General features: G+C 39.6%; 1 protein-coding gene across 2 annotated transcripts in view; it reads left to right on the top strand.

Moving 5' to 3' along the window:
* Positions 1 to 24,221, top strand: part of mgll (monoglyceride lipase) — a 37,481-nt gene that overhangs the window by 236 nt on the left and 13,024 nt on the right. The window contains exons 2-4 of one of the 2 annotated variants that reach the window (XM_028583990.1): positions 1,964 to 2,099; positions 14,526 to 14,632; positions 19,467 to 19,603. In XM_028583990.1, the coding sequence (XP_028439791.1) occupies positions 1,972 to 2,099; positions 14,526 to 14,632; positions 19,467 to 19,603 (372 nt within the window). In that variant the 5' untranslated portion in view covers positions 1,964 to 1,971. Of the gene's footprint in view, positions 1 to 1,806; positions 2,100 to 14,525; positions 14,633 to 19,466; positions 19,604 to 24,221 lie in introns of those variants that run through there. The other variant, XM_028583989.1, reaches the window with a different exon arrangement.

The following is a 24,221-nucleotide window of genomic DNA, read 5'->3' as shown; positions in this document are numbered from 1 at the left end:
GTTTAAATCAATGTAACTTGTAGTTGTGCAGGGATTTTAGCACATGCCGCATTTTCTCTGGCTCCCTCCATTCATGTTTTTTTCACATAAAACCCGCAGACCATATTGATGTTAAAGCGCGCGTGTTCCACTATATTGGCGCACTGGCATCGATATCAGCGGGCGAACCAGATTAATCTATTCTTCACAACATGTATCGGCTTTATTGAGACACTTGCATTGCAAACGTTTGTTCCTTTCCTGGAAGCATGCCCGCAATATAATCATCCTACTGTCCAGTTATGTGGATGGAACTGATGATTGCAGCAGAGATAAAAACCAAAAGGGAGATTTGCGCAGACGTCAGGAGAGCAATTTCCAATAAGGATCCACTCACACGTATAGTTACAAGTTTAGTGATAACGATTATTTCCACATGTGTGATGAAGCTGTTACTCGTGTTCTGTTATGATCCTGTCATATGCAGCTGAAGTGAGCCATATTTCCCCAGAAGTGGCTACAAAGCAGAAACGTTGCCAGATATTGACGATAAAAAAAAGAAACTGTGTACCCGCATTTGCAAGCAAGACATGAATTAAAGCTTTTCAAAGGCCTATAGCTCACCAACAGCAGCCACATAGTTAACTCATGTTTTATTGACTAATCATCAATGGCTGTAACCTATTGAAGTAGCCTACAAGCTTTCAGGTTGTCAGGTGACTAAACATGAAAAATGACACCCGATCATCCTCAGGAAATAGCTTCAGGGCTATTTTTTACCTCCGGCGGTTTCTCCTCATCATTGTAATGCTGCACATAGCATTAACATGACCCAGTACTGTATATCCAGCTGGACCTGAAGGAACCTGAAGGAATGCCAGGAAGCATCATGTGTAATTGCCAGATATAGAGAGAGGGGAAGGAGAGTGTGCTTTAGGAAAAAAGAGGAATGAGCTACCTACATAATGATTATTTGTGTGTTTGTGTGTGTGTGTGTGTGTGTGTGTGTGTGTGTGTGTGTGTGTGTGTGTGCGCGCGCGTGTGCGTGTGCGCGTGTGTGTGTGCAGCTTTAAGGTCTGGCAGAGGTAAAGAAAAATATTTTCAATTTTCAATTCAAATTCATTGATAGGCTAAGTGATATTTTTAAGTAAATCACCTTAGTGATCATGCAAAGGACAGCTGTGCGCGCGCATGCGTGAGAATTTTTTTTTCATATATTGAGCATTTCATAGCTAGTGAAAATGCAAATAAATTCAAATTTAAAAAGGATCTCATTTAAATCTTCCTTTGGTTATCTCTTTGATATATTGTTCCCATATAACATACATTTGATTGTTACACTTATAGGCAGGCTATCATAGGTCATTCTATGTGTAATCATATTCTATTTTTCTTTAGTTTTTATGGTTTGTTTTTCTTCCCTTACAGTATGTCGTTGTGGTAGTGTGGACTTTGAATAGTCTAGTAATGTGCAAACCATTGTTGTTTTATGTTGGCAACACTAGCCTACAATTTTAGTGTCATTATAATCATGGTCATGACAATAAAGCTAATTTGAATGAGAGAGAGAGAGAGAGAGAGAGAGAGAGAGAGAGAGAGAGAGAGAGAGAGATGTGGGGAGCGTGGGGGCTAAAAGAGAGAGAGAGAGAGAGAGAAAGAGAGAGAGAAAGAGTGGTTGAGAGACCTTGTGGAAAGCAGAGCGGTCTCGTGACGTAACGCCAGTCGGACGCTTGACAACGTTGGTCCGTGTGTGTGTGTGTGCGCGCGTGTGTGTGTGTGTGTAGCTACAGCTCAGGATTAGCCTACATCCGGCATATCCAACTAACCCCCAGACCGCAGTCATTTCCGACGCATGCCACGCACAAACAAAATAAATAAACAATGAACGCCGTAACCGCCGCCACCTGCCTGCTCGCCGCCGGTTTCAGCTGCTACTTCTACGGCAGCGATGTGTTGTCATCGCTCCTCCGTGTCTCTCTTGCAGACCCCTCCATGCCCGAGCCGGGAGCGACTCCGCGGCGGAGCCCGCAGGGAGTCCCCTACACCGACCTCCAGCACATCGTCAACGCCGACGGACTGCACCTGTTCTGCCGTTACTGGGAGCCCGCCGGCCCGCCAAGGTCAGTAAATAACGGAGCGAAAAACCAGCGGAAAGTGTCTCTGTTTTACTGTATCGTCCCTCTGCGTGTGTAGGATTGTGTGTGTGAGATGGAATTTCAGACCCTAAGACTTGGGTTAATTCATTTGAACTGAAAGTGATGTGAACACGGTTGCTTTCAGTCCTGGAGTCACATGAGGACTTCCTTCATGTTCATTTTTAGTGTTCAGTTGGGTTTGTATTGTGGTTTCTAACCCTGTCTGATTAGTGCATATGTCTGAGAGTGCAAAATTAACACCACCAACTGCAGTGTGTATCCTATGGATCCACACTCATCCTAGTTTACCCCCCATAGACAATACAAAATGTGTTGTTACTTGTATTTAATGGTTGTGTTACCCTACTCATATGGGTTACATAATGAGGAGCAACACTGGCTGAAAAGTAGCCTACTTTGTTGAGCTTTAACTCAGCAACTAAACAGGGATAAATGCACATGTAGTAATTTGGCCCAGGTCCATGTTTATAACACTACTTAATCCTTACATCTTTATTAAAGTCCTGCTCTGTCCCCTTATTTAAGTAATCAGTTTACTTCTATCTATCTATCTATCTATCTATCTATATATCTGTCTATATATCTAACAATACACAGAAACATCACTAGGTCAAAATTATGATTTAATTACATTTCATTTTGCTGACGCTTTTGTCCAAAGCGACTTCCAATAAGTGCATTAAACCATGAAGGTACAAACTCAGAACAGCAAGAATCACATAGAAGAAGTACATTAGCTTCAAATAAGCCAAACTACAAAGAGCCACATGTACTGTAAGTGCATTTGTAGACTGCTGTAATGAAAATGAGACAGCAGAATGACGTTAGTAAGAAAACAGGAAATAGAATTAAAATCAATCTACAGACAGTTTAGTCTCATTCTGTGACCCAAACTCATTAAAAACATTATAATTATGTTAATCCCCTCATAGTGGTGACTACCAGATGGGTCATGACCCCGTTTAAAAAAAGACCCAGGAATAGTTACTTGATCAGTACATTTACTGTGGTTGGAGATCCTCTCCATAGTTTACTATTGAAAAATAGTGATCAGTTGAAAAAACTTTTTTGCACTTTGTGTGTATGGCTCAATAGATTTACAACATCACTGTGTTTAAGGAACACACAGGGAAACGGAAATTGCTATAGGCGCTGGTTTCCCCCTCACTTTATTTAAAAAAAACAAAAAACTTTCCAAGCATGAGGAAATGCTGGCTATCAAATGACAACATCTGTATCCTTATACCCATAAAACCTTGTTTTGAGGTTGCTCCTTATAGTTGGTACGAATTATATTCTCAACCCTAATGAACAACATCATAGTTCATTTGCAAAAGGCCTGAGATCCTGACTTATCCTGCTTTCTGGTGTGTGAAAGAGTGTAAATGACAATGTTGTCTCTTAGCCAAAAATATCCAACAATACAACTAGATGATAATAGGTACAGTTTATAAAAAAACACACTTTACTGTTAACAGTCTGCTGTTGGAGGCCCCCTTGCTATGCACTCTCTGCTGTGGCAGGGCATGAAACAGGACACAGATGTCATACATAAGCTCGCTTAGAAATCACACAGTTGCTTGCTTGCATGCATGCAGTGTGAGAGCACAGGGGGAAAAGGATGTGACAGAAAGGCCCACAAAACATCTGGAGTCAAGACATTACTGATTTCTCTCACACAGTCATGAGGCTCACATCTCAGTAGAGCAGTGACTCATTAACTGACATTGCTGCATAATTGCGAGTTTACAACAGCACGTGTGTATGCATTTGTGTTTATTCTGCAGTCATCCGGGATTTATTCTGTATTTGTACATGCGGATGCTTGAATATCTACGTGCAGATCGGCGTGAACTTCTCTGCCTGATGCACTCCGACAGCTCTTGTTTAAATGTAAATGTAAATGATTCTGCTCAGGCAGTGGGACAGACTTCTGACCTTATAATTTTCCACAATGCCTGTGAGGACGGAGACCTCACTGTAGTCACACAGAAGCCCTTTCCCGGACTCATGCCCACAACCCCCTTATGACACTACCTGCTAATATATTTCAAGCTTGTCAACAAAGAATCTTGGAAATAAATAACCAATTCTAAAAATATTTCCTACTCTTCCTGCCAAAAGAATCAATAAACCAAATAACAAATTTTATTGGCATACCATAAAAGCTTTATTTTTCTTCTGCAAATCATGTTTTTTGGAGGTGAAAAGCTGAATCACTGCAGGCTTAAAATAGCTGCAGCTCCCTCTGTGTTGTAACTGTTTTAGAGCCAAGGCTTTGGATGGTTTATATAAGAGCGGTCTCGCTGAATGCCAGCCGGTGACCATGCTAAAAATGCACGCAGTCATGGTACAGAGAGGCATGCAAGACTCCATAAATGTTGTGTATCGTAATGTGTATATCCGTCGACCAATGTGTGCTTTTATAAGATGATAATAGCAGATATTTGGTGGCCTTTTTGCATGCATTGTACTCAAATTTGACTTTTTTGTCACCACAAAAATTGTGGAATGGCAGAATTATGTAATAGGATCCATTTTGTGTATAAACAAGAAGTTGTCACTTATCCGGCGATAGCAATGTGTCTACGCTGTGACAGAATTGTGTGGATTAAGCATTAAATTACATTGTAACTTATTTAGCGGTTGGCTAGTTTTCTATCTTGCTAATTCCACCATGCTTTGATGCTACACTGGTTACAGAAAATTAGCCGAACAGCGACAAAAAGACGAAAACATATACACCCAAAACCAGTTCACAGCTATTTTAATGTACACAGTGCCATGGTTAGCATTGCTAAACCTCTGTCCTAATTGACCGGTCAGCATGTAGCCACTCACTAAAGCGTCCCCTGCTTTATCGTCAATTTCAAAATAAATGGGACCATAATTTACTAAATTAGCATTGTGCTGTATTGGAGAAGACTTGAAACTAGCGATTGAGGAGTGACTTCTATGCAATGGGGCTTCTTTTCAGAGCCAGTGGAGTAGATTATTTTTACATTCTGTGTCTATCATACAGCCTATACTTAGCCATGAAAAGAAATACTCTAATACACCTCCTGTTTTAACACAAACTGCCCCTGCACTCTGGTGTTTCACACTAAAAGAGTTCTGTGTGGTCTGGATGAATGCAGCCTCCAGACTCTCAGTATTACACACATTACACACAGGCCTGAAATACACACACACACACACACACACACACACACACACACACACACACACACACACACACACAAATATACATGCACTAATGGAGAGATGTCAGAGTGAGGGGGCTGAGAATAGTTTAATATCAGCCACAGTTGCAGCTGGTGCAGTGATACGCTTTGACGATCAAAAGAAATCTCCAGATAAGAGAATTGGCATTTGACAGTTTATTCAAACAGTAGCCAAACGACTCAAACTCATTATAAAATGCTTTATAGTGATGCATGATATTAAATTTATTTATGGCAATGGTAATGTGTAATTATGTAGTGACTTCTAATAATATCCTACTATTGGCAGTGAGTCATCTGGTTAGTAAGTAATTAAAAAACGTTTTGTCTATAAAATGCCAGAAAATAGTGAAAAATCACAATTACCTTAAGCCTAAAGGGACATCTTTACATTGGTTGTTTTGTCCAAAACCCAAAGATTTTCCATTTACTATCACATAAGACAGATAAAAGCACTACATCCCTACAGTTGAGATGCTGGAATTAGTGAATGTTGGGAGCTTTTGCTCGAAAATGACAAACGGACAGTTGAAAAGTCTGAAAGATACAGCCATAAAACCTATGAAAAACATATGCAAATCTCAAGGTTGTTTGATGAGAATAAAATAGGGTCAAAGGTCACAAGCTCCTGAAAAGCCCTTTTACTAGAACCAGGATGTAGGTGAAAGGTGGCGCGGCATCCACAATGATTGACAGATGAACCCACATGGAGGCCAGCATACCATACGTGCACTGCATACCTGTGTATTCACATGAGAAACATAAATCATTTTTGCATATGACTGAAAGTCACAAACACACACACACACACACACACACACACACACACACACACACACAGTTTGTGTAAATAGGTCACGCTGTTATTGATGTTTTCGCTGATGGTGCCAGACCATTTAATTTCTCTGCTGCTCGCTGCCGCTGTTAGGCTTGTCAGTGGAGGATACTTTACAAAGATAAAAGCTCTATAATGGCTTCCTTCATATTTGCGCTTGGGGGGAAATTTTGGCTGAGAAATGCAGTGTATAAAATATTAGGGCCACTTGTATTCCAATAAAACTCATTGAGTAGGTGATTCAAAGTGCCAGCTGTGATCATTTACTGCAAATTAATTTAAAATGGAAACGGAGAACAAGTCAGTGTTCAGTTTTCATTCCACTGTTGCTCGTATTCACAGTGACTTAACAACTTCATTAATACTGTTACAGTGAGCTAGATTTACTACATCAGTAACATTACAAGCAACGCCTGAGACATAGTAGATGGTGCAAATGGGAGTGTAAATATTTATCAACGTATTCCAAATAATTATTTTGATTTCGAAAAATAAGGTGTCTGCTGCTATAGAGTGTTAAATGTTATATGTTAAATGCAATTTGTTTATGGGAACGTCAAATGTTGCAATAGCAAGTAGAGATAAGATCAAAGAAAAATACAATTACATAAGAAGAGAGCATATGGGTTATGCAAACATGAAGAGCTGCGAAGACAAAGGTGTGCAAATAAAGGTATTTCAGCAGTAACAAGAAGGGACAAAATAGCAGAGGTAGTATTTTCTTTATTTTTTTGAGGCAGTGTTGGTACATGATAAAAAGTAGACTCATGAGAAGTCCAATCAGAATAATAAAAATCCAATCTCCACAAGCTAGCAGGGAGGTATCAAGACCAACTTTATATGTGCATCTCTTCCATTAACACTTCACTTCCTTTGGGTCTTACTCTGACATTTAGTTTCCTGTTAACTTTCCACAACAGGCAGATGATTGTATGTTATAATTGCTGGAAATAGACTGACTGTTGAGTTTATGTCTTTATATTTTTGGCAATTGCACCACAAATGAAATGTCTCTAACCTCCACTGTATTAAGATCTCTTTGGTCTCTTTGGTTTACCTTTTATGTACCACTGTTGGAAACTTTCCTTCTGTTGCCGCCTGCTGTCTTAATGTCTCAATTTCTCTCCATCACACAGCAATTTCCTCTGTCTCTCTGTCTGTTCTGTTTTTTTCTTCTTCTGCACAGCGCAAACACACACACACACACACACACTTTCTTTTCCATACCAGTTTGTCACACTTCATCCCTCTCCCAGACTCCATCTCATTTTCCACCTGTCACATTGTTCTTCTCTGTCATATCAGTTTAGTTTTGCTCCAAGTGCATCAAATCTCACTGTCACCTGGGAATTCACGGGTTCTTCTTGTAATGTCTGAAGGTGTCTTGAACACTATTGAAATGTCTTGAATTGAGCAGAATACAGTTATGATGCAACTACTCGCAGGGCTAATTAACGATGTTGATATGTTAGCCAGCTGGGACATGCGATGTGTTGTGTTAAGTCATTTTAAATGCTGGTGTGACCTGGCCTATCAGTAAATATAATTTAAAAAGTACAGTCTCTTTACTTTACCTCTGACACCTTGCCTATCTTTAAAGAGGCCATGAAAATCTACCTATTTGAACCGGATTAAGGTCAGCTAGTATATATATATATTGCCGGGCACCGGCAAAGTGTCTGGGACGCCGGGGACCGGCACAGTCTCTGAGGCGTCGGGGAGCGGCACAGGCAACATACCTTACAAGACAAGAGAAGAGAAGCATGACACGACAGAACCCAACATACAGAAACAATGATCCGACAAAACACCAAGGAAAAACAGAGACTAAATACACAGGGTAACAAGGTAACAAGGGACAGGTGACACAAGGGAAAGGAACCGGTGAAAAACACCAGGGCTGGGCAGAACAATCAAACAGGTGGGAAAACACAAGACAGGAAGTAAATCAAGACAAGACTAGGGAGGAAAACTTCAAAATAAAACAGGAAACACTAAAACAGGAAACTCACAATCGTGACAGAATTGCAAGGCTGTAGAGAACAGTGCGCTATTGCAGACTTATATACTAAGGTTTTAACTACATTATTTTAATATAGTCAGCCGTGAGGGGCTGTCACACCATAAGCAATCCTACTCCTCTCTATGGCATAATAATAGTATATGTAACATTGCTGATCTTTTTGAAGAGGACTTGTTTGTGTCATACTCTGACTTATCTAGAAAATACAAGCTCAAGGGGAAAGAACATTTTTGGAAGTACCTACAAATCAGGAGCTGTATTACCACCAAGATTCAGTTGACAGTTGGAAACCACATCAAGGACTACTTCACACTACCCAAGGAGTGCCATCGAGCTTCCGTATTCTATAAAACAACCAACCAACTGCTCAGCAACGACGGTAATAACCTAAAAGTAATATGGGAGAAAGACCTAGGATGTATAATGGAGGACAGGGAATGGTTGTAAATTGTATCTGACAATGGAAAATACATAAGGGAAGTAAAAGGGAAAATTCACTCAATGTAAATGAATACAATCCAATCCAATCCACTTTATTTCTATAGCACATTTTACAAACACAAAGTTTTCAAAGTGCTGCACAGATATTATTGGACACCTTTAAGATTATATAGAATGGGAGTAATGAATAACAATTTGTGTTGGAAATGTCAGAAAGAAGCAGGCACTCTATTACACTGAATGCCTATCTATCCAGCCCTTCTGCGGAATCATTTTGGAATATTTAGGTAACTGGGCTGGAAGAAACCTACCAATATCTCCAAGACGCTGTCTATTAGGTAACAGAAGTCAATTACACAACATATCAAGTAAAGAGTTTTCTGTAATCATGGTTGGCATTACAGTTGCTGCCAGGACGATACTTCACTACACTGGAAAACACCTAAAACCCCGGCATTAAAAGAATAGGCTAACACCATGATAAAAACAGCTTCATATGAGCATATGCTAAACAGGATAAACACTGTAAAAAAAGATAAAGCACCAGCATGGGATAGTTTCTGGACATACATCACACTGACTGATAAACCTGTATAATGAACAAGGCTGCTAATTATTCCAATACTGATGTGCCCCTAAAGCTGCTGATGTTATGATGTTGTCTTGATGTTGTAGCTGATTTCATGTGTGTGTGTGTGTGTGTGTGTGTGTGTGTGTGTGTGTGTGTGTGTGTGTGTGTGTGTGTGTGTGTATATATATATATATATATATATATATATATATTATATCTTATTTATTATTATTGTTAGTTTGTTCTGTCTATGGTTAAGACTTGGTTTGTATTGTAACAAGAAATGTCTATGTATGTATATAAAGAAACTCCAGGGCTGAAAATGAGTCCCACTCCGACCCTGTGGTATAAGAGAACTTTAACTGACATCATATATACTTTCCATAGTATTTTTCTGTTTACTAATAGTTAAGCCCCTCACCACTGATTGCTTGTAATTATGGACAATTGAATTTCACATTTTTACACGTTTATTGCTCTGGACGGTGTTGATGACTTCTCAGCAGTGAGCGCAACTGTGGTAAAAGCCAGATTGTTTTGTTTAGAAAAACGTGGAAAATAATGGAAAAGTCATGAATGTCAAATTAGGGCCACAGTAGAAACCCTGCAGGGGTTTTGTCTTTCCACCTTATAAATATGCGCCTCTTTGAGCCACATGCCTAAAATGCCTAAGACGTTTGCTTTTTGTGTGTAAAAGGTGCAGAATGTGGCATTCAAGCACAGTTGAAAGGTTTGTGAGTTCCTAAATTATCTTGGAGCAGCCAGTCAGCATTGCATTAAGGGGATTAGGGTCTTGGCTTTGTTTTGGGCCTGTGGTTGTTTGGAGTAGCTCTGAGTAGAGCCAGAGGGAGAACTAAACTTTCTCTGAGAGTTTTAATAAGGCTGGTTATAAGCCATGTTGTTCCAGCAACTGAGACTGGTGTGGGAGACAAGTGGGTCTCTAGTTCCCATGAGAGATGAGAGACTAGGACAGAGAGAGGGTGAATGAGAAAGAAAAACGAAAAGCCTCTTTTCTTGTTACTAGTTTAAAGTACTTTACACAAAATAAACAATAAGTTTCTAACCAGAGAATAATCATGCAGTTGATAATGCACATTAAAACATCCACTTCTGAACATTATTGAGCTGAATATATCTAGTGCTGAACCTATTTTTCAATTAATCAATTAGTTAATCAACAGACTCATTTATTTTTATGTTTGGGTTTTGGACTTTTGGTTTGATAAAACAAGCAGTTTTAAGACATCACCATAGGAACTTAGAAAGTGTGATGGGCATTTTTATAGACTTAACGGTCACTTGATTAAAAAAGTAATTAAAAGCTTAACAATAATTAAAATAATCAATAATTTCAGTCCTAAATATAAAATATTCCTGTACAATATACAGGCAAAGATACTTTTAAGGTGTTGTTTGGGATATTTGTCTGTCTTTGAACATTTCCCTGCTCAGTTCTGCCCCTACCTAATCGTGATTGGTCAATGGCTACTTTGCCTTCCAATGGAAGTGAGCATTAGCTTTACAATACCAGGGGCCTAAAGTTTAAAAATAGCTCCTAACAGGCTGAGTCATGAGAAGCTCCTAAAAAAAAAAAAAAAGAGGTGCATGTCAGTTCTTATAGAGTTAAAGGCAGTCAAATGTTGCTAGTAATTTGTCTGAGCAATAAATTAAAGTACTGTAGTTGTTCAATATACTCAACAAAGCATAATTCTGCATCTGCACTGCCTATTAGCCTAAAATGTATTCAGAAACAAATTTTGTTGGAACTTTTAAAAGTGTTTTTCAACATTTTTAAAGCTGCCTTGTAAATAAGTCTTTTTACACATCGGTCCTTCCTGTAGCAAATACTTGATTATGACAGCCCAGGTTGTAGGCCTAGAGCATTCCAGGTTCAGGTAGATGTCTAACTAAAGTAGTACAATGCCCAAATGTCACAGCCTATAGAAGTAACACTTGTTCCAAGCGAATGCCCCTTGAGCCTTGCCAGACCACTTTTAGGAGAGTGGAAATAGTGGGCTGGCTCTGCACGGCTGAGCCGACATGCTGATGATGCCTGAATATTGTCACTAGTCTGCAGATGCCTGTATCTGAATAAATGCAGACATCTGTTAAGATTAGATTTCTGGGTAATTAAATCCTTTATAAAATGCAGACTTTACATCTCCCACTGTTAGCTGTCACCAGACGTATTGCCTTTATCTTTCTGGCAACTCAGAGGCATACTTAAAACTGACAGTGACAAGACGGAGAAAAAAGTGAGAGACAAGAAGAAAGAGAGATTATCAAGCAGACCAAAGAGGTATTTAGAGCATGATGCATGGAGAGTCTTAGAGAAAGAAAGACAGCAAATTACAAATATAACATTACAACTGTGGTTTCCATTGGCGTTTTGTTCACTGTACAGTTGTCTTTACAATGAACCGAGAGTAGCCCCATTTATCCCCTGCTGCCCCTCGGCATGTGTGTAACAGAACATTGTGCCTATACAAAGACACTCATTCACACACAAAAGCGCATACACACACTCGTTCTGAGCCAACAAGTGCAGAGGAAGTCTTAGCCCGAGGCGATGGCTTTTCTAAAAGGAGGGAAAGATGTGCAATCAGAGCGATTTGCTAATGAAGCCTGATGAACAGCTACTCTTATTCTACACTTCTACCAACCCACCTCACACCCTCACCAACGTTCTCCCTGTTTCACTCCATTCCCTTTTTCTCTGTCGCTAAATACATTTGGGCTAATTGTCTGCTGCTGATTGAAGCTCACATGCTTCTCAGCACTGCTGCTGCTTAGAGAAAGAACACTGCAGTGCTGCTCTGCCGCTTAATATGCACTCATAAAAGAAGTAAAACCTTATACAACCTGGTCTCACAGCCTGTGCATTAATTAGCAAAAAAGTCTCTCTTTCTGAATAAACATAAAGTTAACCACCATTTTCTTTTTTTAAGAATACAATATTTAGCTGCTGAATGCTCCACTTTGTTCACCAGCTAGTAGCTATGAGTGTCTGCCTGCTGCTTAGTGTTGAGCAGGTATACTCACCTAAAGGATTATTAGGAACACCATAGTAATACTGTGTTTGACCCTATCCTATCAATATGGGCCAACATTTCTAAAGAATGCTTCCAGCACCTTGTTGAATCAATGACACAAAGAATTAAGGCAGTTCTGAAGGCGAAAGGGATTCCCCACACCATTACACCACCACCACCACCAGCCTGCCCAATGGTAACAAGGCATGACGGATCCATGTTCTCATTCTGTTTACGCCAAATTCTGACTGTACCATCTGAATATCTCAACAGAAATCGAGACTCATCAGACCAGGCAACATTTTTCCAGTCTTCAACTGTCCAATTTTGGTGAGCTTGTGCAAATTGTAGCCTCATTTTCCTATTTTTAGTGGAGATGAGTGGTACCCGGTGGGGTCTCCTGCTGGTGTAGCCCATCCGCCTCAAGGTTGTGCGTGTTGTGGCTTCACAAATGCTTTGCTGCACACCTTGGTTGTAACGAGTGGTTATTTGAGTCAAAGTTGATCTTCTATCAGCTGGAATCAGTCGGCCCATTCTCCTCTGACCTCTAGCATCAACAAGGCATTTTCGTCCCGCAGGACTACAGCATACTGGATGTTTTTCCTGTTTCAGACCATTCTTTGTAAACCCTAGAAATGGTTGTGTGTGCAAATCCCAGTAACTGAGCAGACTGTGAAATAATCAGACCAACCTGTCTGGCACCAACAACCATGCCACACTCAAAGTTGCTTAGATCACCTTTCTTTCCCATTTCGACATTCAGTTTGGAGTTCAGGAGATTGTCTAGACCTGGACAACACCCCTAAATGCATTGAAGCAGTTGCCGTGTGATTAGTTGATTAGATAATTTCATTAACGTGAAATTGAACAGATGTTCCTAATAATCTTTTAGGGGAGTGTATAATAGTTTAGTTTATTAAGGCTCCCCATTAGCTGACGCCTTGACGACCAGCTAGTCTTCCTGGGGTCCAACACTACATTTAATCAAACAATATTAAATTTTCTCCGGAAACAGCTGCCTGCTGTGGCTGAAAACGACCCTATGAGAGCGAATAGACTCGATAAAAAAGTGTTGGTTGGACAGCTAAACAATGAGCTGAAATTGCTATAAAGCTCCGTAAAGCTGAGGACAGATTCAGGTGCTAATTCTCTGTAGGTTCATCAGTATGAGCTAAACCTTTCACATTGCTTTTACATTGTTATTAAAAACATATTGATAGCCACTTTACATATCCACATCTGTTTCTCGATACTGCATAAACTCCCAATACCTCTTTGAAAGCTTTGGTTTGTTTTGACACAGGTTTGCCTCATTGAATTGAAACATCTGCCAATGTTCAAAGTACAAAAATACCCCAAAAATATGTTTCCATGAGCAGGCTAGGGATGAAACACATCAGAAAACACAAAGTCAAAAAAAATCTTCTTTTGTCATTTATATGAGAAAGGAAATTCCAGTGCAATGTACTGCATCATTTCTGAATCAACAAAATGGTCTGACTCAAACCAGCAGTAAAACATTAGGGTATTTCATCTGACGTGTTTATTTCCATGCAGCCTTATTGAGTGAATACATTATAAATCACTTTTTAAAAATTACTTGGATGGAAACTCAGCCACTGAATCTGCTGCACTGAAGAAATATTTGCATACAGGCTTCATTTTGCTTAATGTTTTATAGGAGACATATGAAAAACTCACTTTTTCATACATTTGGGTATCTGGAGTACCTACCAATCCGCAAACTGTGAAATCAGACAACCCAGTCAGTTTTTTGTGGGCTGCCTAGATCACAAAACATGGGGTTTGGGGTGACCTTTAGCTCACCCGGTAGAGTGTGCGCCCCATGTAGGCTGAGTCCTTTGCAGCGGCCCAGGTTAAAATCCAACCTGCGGCCCTTTGCTGCGTGTCATCCCCTCTCTCTCCCCCCTTTCCTATGTGTCTATACTATCTAATAAAAAAGAAAAGCCCCCCAAAAAAAATCTTAAAAAAAGAAAAAGAAAAGAAAAAATGGGATTCAACAAGCCATTCAGATTTGGCTCCTCTTCCTGTCACATGCAGGCTTATTAGAATGATTAGCAAGTTTAGGAACAGTTTGATTAATCAAGGAAGGATAAAGCTCACATGGAGATAAATGCAAACAGTTGCTGTTTGTTTGTCTGTTGTTTGTGTGTGGGAGATAAAAAAATAAATAAAAAGAAAGAAAGAAAGGGAGGTCAAGTGTAGGTCTGCCTTTGTGAATTAACTCTTACCTCTCCTCTCAGGGCTCTGGTGTTTATTGCCCACGGGGCCGGGGAGCATTGTGGGCCATATGACGAGATTGCACAGAGACTGAAGGAACTGTCCCTGCTGGTATTTGCACACGACCACGGTGAGTCATATACATACACAATAAATTACATTAATACGCTTACGTACATCTACACTCATTGTTGCCCCTATGTTCATCAGTACTTCAAACACAGAATAGCTTGTGCATAGCTTTAAAGAAAGCCCGTCACCCCCCTCTCTGCCTAATAACCATCATTGTTAATTGTTGAGTGAACAAAGCCTGTTAGGGAAAATAGATTTTGTGGTGTACATTGCTCTATTGTTCTGACGCAGTGCCTCCATGTTTGTAAGTGTAGGTGTGAAGTGTGAATGAAACTCTGTTCAAGTTTCAGTGAAATCCTGTCATGCTGAACCTTCAGCACTGGGAGAACTGCTTCTGAGCTCAGATAACAAACCTGTCACGCAGTCAACTGTGGTTGAGGCTTTTAACTGATTCTCATGGCCAGAGTGAATAACCGTAAGCAAGTAGCGGCAGGCATCTTGTTAAAGGTTATGTCAAGGAACACCCCAAAGACCTTAAGTGTGACAAAATGACAGAGGGATTCACCTTTCTCAGGGGGGGCATACAGTATCAGCTGTTACAAAACACATATAATATATAATAATATAATATATAATATATAATCAGTCAATCAACACCAGTTTTATTTCAGATTTTATGATGGCCTTTTTGGCTGAATTCTTGTTTTTAGCCACACTAGCAGCCAGTGATGGACTGGGATCAAAAACCGGCCCTGGCATTTGCAACACACCAGCCCTATTTTTGTCAATAACCTATCGTGGAAATTAGTAACTCTGCTTTCCGAGTGTATGTTTCCACGCACTTTGCCGCTGTACAATCTTGAATATTTCTGTCAGGTCCATTAAAGTCAAGAACAACACAGACAATAAATATGCTTTAGAAAATTTCATTGAATAAATCACAAATTAAATTTGGCAGTATGGCTCTGTTCAGAGGAGTCCCCTGACCTTTCATGAGCACCATGAAAGAGCAGTGAATCAGAGGACAGCAGCAGGAGAATCAGGGGACACTCACACAGTTTAAGACTGGGAGAGCTTCTATTCCCCCATATGAACAGAGCAGCAACGACGACATAGAAGCAAATGCCACATTATACACGACAAGGTGGAGCAGGGGAGGAGGAGGGTAGCATAGATGCGAGCAGCAAGCAGTTAGGAGCAAACTAAAGCAGCTTTAAGTAGGGCGCCCTGCTTGAGTGTAGCCATTTAGCAGCAAGGGGTGACCAGCTGATGCAGATCAGCTGTTGCAGCTCAGCTGATGCAGCTCAGCTGATGTGACCAATGGCCAATAGCGTTTATTTTTTTTATTTTTAAAGGTTTATTTAGATAGGGACAGATACAAAAAGAAATATAGATAAACTTAAGTCATCTGATGTATGTATCATAGTGTAGCCAAAGCGAATTCTCGACACTTGTAGGGCTTTAGGTCACAAATAAAAATGCAGATTTACATTATTATTAAAAATACAATAGAGATGAAATAAAAAGAAATGAAATGAAAATGGAAGGAAAGTATACAATGAGAGCACAGTGTAAAAACTAAATATGAGAACACGATTGTTCCCGAATTAGCCACAATTTGGTAGCAGCGTCTTGACTACTTGGCCTGCCAGAACTGACGCTGACGCTCAATTTGTGGCTGCATGCATAAAATAACTTATCAAAATTAACCAAAGACAAATTATCAGTTGTGGCCCATAGGGGTCCATAGGGCGGCGGCCCTTCTGGCATTTGCCCAAATTCCAGATGGCCAGTCCGTCATGGCTGTATGGAGGTCAGTTAGTCAGTCAGTCCACCACTTTGATCCAGACTTGAATACCTCCACAAATACTGGATGGATTGCCATGAAATCTGGTACAGACATTCATGGTCCCCATAGAATAAATCCCACTGACTTTGGTGGTCCACACCCTTTTAATCATCATGAGGTTGACATTTTTGTTTTTTAGTGAAATGCATAGGTGAAATGTCTACAAAACTTTGGATAGATGATATTTGATACAGACATTAATGTCCCCCCTCAGGAAGAATTGTATTAACTTCGGTCATACTATGACTATTATCCGTCGGCCATCATCAAGCTAATACTGTGATCACATATTTGGTAAACAGGGTAAACGTTGAAATCCACCTGTCAAACAGCACGTTATTTTGTTTGGTTTTTTGCTACCATGTTAGCATGGTGATGTTAGCATTTATCTCAAAGCATGCATTCCTGTGCTTAAGCACAGCCTCACAGAGCCACTAGGCTGTGGACTCTTTGTCACGATTAGTTGGGAAAACAGCAAATGGTGAAACATGAGCAGGTTTTGTTAGTTGAAGTGCACTGTATGTTCACTTTGAACAGAAAATGTGAAATCGGCTCTGAAAGAAGGATTTAAAAGAAACAAAGTGTCATCTTGTTAGTAAATGTAACGTCAATCTCTTTTCTTTTACATTCCTCCACCAAGGTGCTCTTAGCCCAGACTGTGTGGTTGTACTGGTCTTAGATACAGCGGAAATATGTGAACTCATGTGACTGTGCAGCAGAGCCTCAAAAACAGCAGCATGTGTGTTTTCAGTGAACTCATCTACAGACAAACAGAGAAAGAGAGACAGAATAATAATACATAAATAAAGTCCCAGCTAAATGTGGACATATATACAGAGGTAGACATCTCAATAAAGAGCTGGCTGATATGATGAAAAAGAGAGTGAATGATGAGGATGTACTCACGCAGGTGCAGTTTGTCACTGACTCGCCGTAAAATGTCACACTGTTTAATGGAAAATACTGAACTGGAACAAGTCCGTGTAGACATCAGTTTTCCATCTATTTATCGCTTTCTCTCTCTTTCTCTCTCTCTCTCTCTCTCTCTCTCTCTCTCACACACACACACACACACACACACACACACACACACACACACACACACACACACACACACACAAACACACATACTGCCTTGGGCAGCCCCCGATAGAGTTCAGTATTCGAGATATTTCACTTATTTTTCCTGTCACACTTTCTTCTGGCTCTCATGTATTTCTTTCTAATTATAGAATTTTTAGGTCTTTTTTCATTCGCAGCCTGCACAGACTGAAGGTTTCTTCCATCTGGCACACACTGCAGCTATTTACCAAAGACCAACCTCGAAATATGGCATGGTGGCTGGTTAACTCACTCAACAGAAAAATACCCGTGAAATATTTTGGCCTTTGTAGAATGTGGATGCAGAATTGTTCACATATCACTTGATGTGTATTAAAACTCATTCTACACCAGCACTGATGGTGAAATATTCATAATGGATTGTTTGTGATACTAAGGCAAAGATGACAGTATACACAGGACCAGCCTAATGCTGTTTGGTGATGCTCACCATGTTTCATCATGTTTGTCCCATCATTACATTATAGGAAAAATAATCGAATTGTGACAGTTAATTAGATCAGTGCTTGCAACATTTCTGGATTGATTAACCTGTATAAGATTGTTTTTCCTACAAGTTTTTTTGTTTTTTGACATTAAAAGAGGTAAAAGAGATGAAAACAGACACACACAAACACACACACACACACACACACACACACACACACACACACACACACACACACCATAAAACAGCCATCATTTCTACCATTATATACACCTAGCACTTTACGAAACTCCAACATCCATAAAAAACTGAGTGTGTTAGCATTCCCATAGCATTACAGCAGATGGAAATTTATATGCAGCTTCACCCAAGCCTTTGTTCAATATTAAACAATTCTATTATTACAACTGCGTTTTACTATATTATCATTAACTATCTGTTTGTACAGATGCTCCAGAAAACAACAAAGGATGTAGATTCAGCAGAGTGTGAGGTCATTGATCTGGTGTACGACAGTATATAGTGTGCATCACTCTGAAGTGTGCAGTGCTCCATTCCTCGTGGCTGCCATGGTCGGACATTGATTTCCACGCTGCGATGATCGCTTCAGTATTTACGAGGAGAAAAACATATAGCATGAAGACATCCTTGTATATATGCCCCACATACACACATATTTCTGAACACACATATACACACACACTTAAGATTACGGAGCGAAAGCGAGAAGGTGTGAGCTGCACACGTTGTGAATGTTTAGGCGCTCAGTGGTGTTATTGGTTCAGTGGTCGCCACGGCAACCCGCCTCACCTCTCAGCCACTGCTGCAGAAAGCTCGAGGAGAAGACGAACACAATCTATGTATGCATACACGCAAACATATTCATAATTTGTTCCTCCTCTCCATCTGTCAGTCTAATGTATTTCCCCTCTGTCTTTGTTTGTTTTTGTCTGTAACATTGCTTTACAATATTTACACTTCTACACATAACCTGGGTCATTGAATAATGAATTTACAAACAGAATATCAATAAGTGCAGATGCAAATAATTATTACATTCGAAATGAGTTGAGTCTTTCCCTCCTCTTCTTATTTCTCGTTCACATCCCTCTCATCTCTGCTAATTCATCCATCCTTATCCTCACTGCTGTCTCTCACGCCATTCGGCCCCCCTTTATGGCTGCTTCCTGTTTTTCTATGCAGTTGTAAGAAGTAAGGTATTTATTTGTGTCTGTTTTTTGGTTTAGTCTTTGGGTTATCTTTTTAATTTTGTATCTCTAAACTATTACAATTCCACTGTTCAAATGGTATGTTTAAGTAAGTGGCCGTGACACTCATTTTAACCCTGAAAAAGAAGCAAGGGTTTGCCACAAATTTTTTTGATTTTTTTTCCTTTGCAGGTATTAAAAAGGTCTTTAAAATCATAAAATATCTTGTAGCATACAGTACCAGTTTCCTCACATCAGTCTCTTCTTCTTCTCTCTCCCTACACAGTTGGCCATGGTCAGAGTGAAGGAGACAGGATGAACATCAAAGACTTCCAGGTTTACATCAGAGACTCCCTGCAGCACGTTGACCTGATGAAGTCGCGCCACCCAGACCTGCCCGTCTTCATCGTGGGTCACTCCATGGTAGGACACTTTTCCATGCAAACAGCTCTCAGGATAGTAAAACTCCTGTTCTCAAGGTTTTTTTTATAAAAAAAAAGGTTTTGTTATATATAATAATATAATATGTAATATCTTTTTTCAGACCTCCTGGTTTAGTGTCCTTGACAGCACACACACACACACACACACACACACACACACACACACACACACACACACACAGACAGCTGCATGAAATTGAAGAGCAAGCCTTGTTCAAGCATGGGAAAGAGAAACGCCGAGATCTGTGTTAAGAGGTTTTATATGACAACGTTCAAATGAAAGAAATGGCCCACGCTTTTATTTCATTATGAAGTGGTTTAATGTCCCAAAATAGTCAGCCATGAAAAACCAGAGTGCATTGACTTCCTACGAATCCGACAATAGAATAACAATAGAATCAATGTTTTTTAATTTACTGGCACTTTCCAGAAAAAAAACTGTATAATGCAGTACTTGGAATGATTTCTTTAAATGATATTTTATTTGGGTTGGCTCGGTCCTAGCACCAGATACATTATGTCTGTATGATTAACAAAATCCACTTTTCATCTGCAGGAAAACATTTCAAAGTAGGGTTGCTGAGTTGGCTCTTCTCAGTAAACATACCTTTTACACAGTAGCACAGATTCGGCACGACATCAGTGACCTGCTCAAGGGCAACGTGGGTGTATTTATTGACAGAGACATTGTGCTCACTTTCCACAGCCAGTTCAGGAATTTAGGTAATGTTTAATGTAAATGTACTGTTCTACTGACCTTCTGTGTCTGGGACTGTGTTCACCTTTGTCCTCAATTTCTGTGTACAAAGGTTTTCTTCAGTGAGAATAATGTAGGATTATTTGCACTATTATTCATAATTCTGTCGGTTATTTTCAGTGAACTGATTCATTATTAAGTTTAGTCTCATATTTTGGGAACTACACCTATTTTGCTTTTTTAGTTACATAAGGAGATCAATATCACTAATGTATATGTTAAATATGAAGCTACAGCATTACATGTTCGTTAGAGAGCTTTAGATGTGCTGGTAGGTAAATTATGTTACCTTTGTATAGTGCTAGGCTAGCTGTTTCCCCGTTTCCAGTCTTTCTACTAAGCTAAGCTAACAGGCTGCTGGCTGTAGCCGTATATTTAATGTACAGACGTACATGAAAGTGGTGTCAGTCTTTTCATCTAACCCGCTGCCGAGACGCAGTAAGCATTTTTCCCAAAACATTTGCTTTAAAAAATTTCCCACAGTCCAACATGATTACTTGTTTTATCTGTCGACCGTTATAAAACTCAAAGATATTCCATTTCCAAATATATAAACAGGCAAAAAGCAACAAATCATCATACATGAGGAGCTAGTGTGTTATTGGGGCATTTTTGCAACTTTTAATTATTGAACTTTGGAGAAAACCAAGCTAGCTGTTTCCCCCTGTTTCCCGTCTTTATGCTAAGCTAAGCTAATCGCCTCTGTACTCTAATATTTACGGTAGGTATATGTAGTATGCTGCATATTGTTTTGTACAGTGAACATGGTTTGACATTCAAAACAGTTGCAATGCCAAAAAGTATGAAATAAATCATTGATTTACCATTTGCTTGAGCTTCCTATCAATTGAGTTCAATTTAGGGAGAATTCTTATTGAGAAAAATAACATAACGCATGGACACAAAATGTATCAAGGCCAGGTTCAGTTATTGACAGAGCTGCATTCAACATCACGGCCTCTTACTGTTGTACTCAGTCCGTGACCCACTAACTCTTAGTGCAGCTAACAGAACACAAACGGTATTGATGAGTTATATAATAAATGATCACTGTCAGTGTTTGTAGGTCCAGTCAGTTTGTCCTCCCATGAACTCGTTTGTGTCAGATAAACAAGCTGCTCAGATTCTGTATTCGTACAGAACGCACAAATGTTTTCATGTATGCAGCTTTATCTGGAGTGCAACATTTCATGTTGTATAAGAAGGATTCTAACTTCACTGTCACAGAACATGGAACAAGAGCTTTTTTGAAGCAGAAAGCAGTCAGCGCCACCAGTGTAAGTCAGAAACATTTTAGGCCGAACACAAATACACAGTTTTTAGTCTTTTAGCTCACAGCTGGAAGACTCTTTCTAAGCAGGAACACAGAGGATAAATGAAAATTCATTAAAGAACTGTTGTGCCATGAGACGCGGGGAGCCTTGTTATCTCACAGCACAGTTGGATTCAACAGGAAAAAAAATAATTTCAGCACATATGACAAAAAATGAGATCTACATTGTTTGAAAATATACATCTCCATATGTTCGAGACATTGAGCTTTTAACTTCAAGGCAACCCTTGTTAGTCAGTAACCTTGTCTATTAAGGCATAATTGAGGTTCACACATTGTGTCTTTAATGTTAATTAATACTTTATTAATGCTTTAGCACAGTAATGATTCATTAATAAGAACAACTTTTGTGGGAACAATGCCTTTTCCTGGTGCACTGTATGTACTCCCTCAGCATAAGACTAGCTTTTTCTTTATAGCTAGCTCGTTTTATTTAACAGGAAGACCCCCACCATGGGCTCTTCCATCAGCTGTTTGGAAAAGAGCTGCAGAACATCTGGAACAAGAGCCATTTCTTAACAGCTTGTCATTCATTCATGATTCTGCAATCACAAGAATTTAGGATATTCTGTTTTTCTCAAATTTTACGACACAAATATTGTTTAATTCTATGGATTCTGTAGTGTTTTACAGCAAACTGTCTTCCATTCAAGAAAACAGCTTCTCTTTGTAAAGGAGGTCATATTCAGTGCAATCAGTTGGACCTTTAGATGCTTTAAACAACACTTCATTTCATTGTTTGATTATGTTTTTGCAAACCTTTTATGGCTCATGCTTTACCGTGCAGCAGTACTGTATAAAGACTGATCCTGCGTAAAAACATTCTGAGGGTGTAGGAGCGCAGATGCAAATAGTTTTTCGTAAATTCAACTGTGTGATCCCAGATGGAGGCTGAGCGTCTGTTTAGACTGAGTCTCTGTAAACATTAAGGCAGAGCTGATCGAAGTCACAGTGCACTTCCCTGCTTTCTTACCTCTCCCCTCGTCTTTTTCTTATCCCCTTTTCCCTCTTCTCTGTTCTTTCCTTCCTTCTGTACATCCCTCCATCTGTGTAATTTCATTAGATGTTTGTACTGTGCTGTCAAGTAAGCCAGTCCACCTGTCCAACCATCACCTATTTTTCTTTCCTGTATTCTTTCCTCCACAGTTTTCTTCCTTACAATTGTTTTGCTTTCATTTAATGTTCTGACGTCCTTTCTTTGTCTTTTTTTCATCCTACTTCATTCTTCTCCTCCCTGTCCTTTTTTCATAGCCTTTCTTCCTTTTTATCTCCTCTCCTCTCCTTTTTTTAGAAAAGAAATCCAACCCAGACCTAAAGTTTGGGAAACCCCATCCAAATTAAATGTTGTGTTGCTGTGTTTTTACAGGCCTTATTTCCCAGCTTCCCAGTGTTGTGACTACTTATCCTGTTTCTTTTAGCGTGTTCTTCCGCTTGTATGAATATTTGTTTAACGGGGCCAGGATGACACAAAAACAACAAGAGCATGGAAACACCCTGCGGATTCTACAGTATGTGCAGAAACGCTGCTACAATGAAATCATCCTGAGGAGACTGTGGAGAGACCAGCCACAGTGTAGATTTTAGCCCTTTTCTCATATGAACTCCAGACAATGTCCATCCAATCAGCTCTGTCCGAAGTTTCCCTTTCTCACATGTAGCACACAAGAGGAGATTTACTACACTACTGGAAATTTTGGAAATCCTTTTGGTTTGGGCGAGGGATGCTCAGAACATGACGTGGATTACACCGCGGTCACGTAGCCAGTTCATAATTATATTATCATGCTTATGCCGTTTCTTGAATTTGTTTGACAATTTCGCCTTCAGAGCTTACAGTCAGAAGTTCCCGAATCTCATCATCTCTCCTGTTATACATTTTTGTTGCCGACTTTGTGTAAATCACCGTTCTTCTTCACCATTAGATGTTTGTTTTCTTCCCTTGAGCCCTGATATAAACTTCCACTTGCATGCAGTGAATTTTACAGACAATGGCCTACTCTATTCACACTTTGGGCTCAATTATAATATTATTATTATTATCATTACACAGTCTTTTTACCAGCAACCTGGCAGGCCATAATCAGGGCAACATTTAAAAAATGTCCAATACTGATGCTACTAATGACCAAGCAATTGCATTGTGGTATTGTTAGCAGGAAGTAGTATACAAGCCATTAATCCTACTTTTTTGCACGATTGTGGACTTTTTGAGGGCAAGGTATAGTGAATACAATTAATTTGCTCTCAAAAAGGCAAACCGTAAATGAAGTGCACTCTATTGTAAATAGGCAGTCATTTCAGACACAGCTTATACCTGCTATACATCAGCATGTTAGCATTGTTATTGTGAGCATTTAGCATCCTGACGTTAGCGTTTAGCTCTAAGCATTGTTGTGCCATAAGTGCAGCCTCACAGAGCTGCTAGCATGACTCTAAACTCTTTGTCTTGTTACAACTCTTCTGCAATAATTTCCTACATAAAATAAGTGAATAATTACAGTATATCAT

The sequence above is a fragment of the Perca flavescens genome, chromosome 7 (genome assembly GCF_004354835.1).
Source record: "Perca flavescens isolate YP-PL-M2 chromosome 7, PFLA_1.0, whole genome shotgun sequence".
Classification (NCBI taxonomy): Eukaryota; Metazoa; Chordata; class Actinopteri; order Perciformes; family Percidae; genus Perca; species Perca flavescens.
The sequence above is the reverse complement of the archived record's forward strand: the minus strand, read 5'-3'. Positions and strand labels throughout refer to the sequence as shown.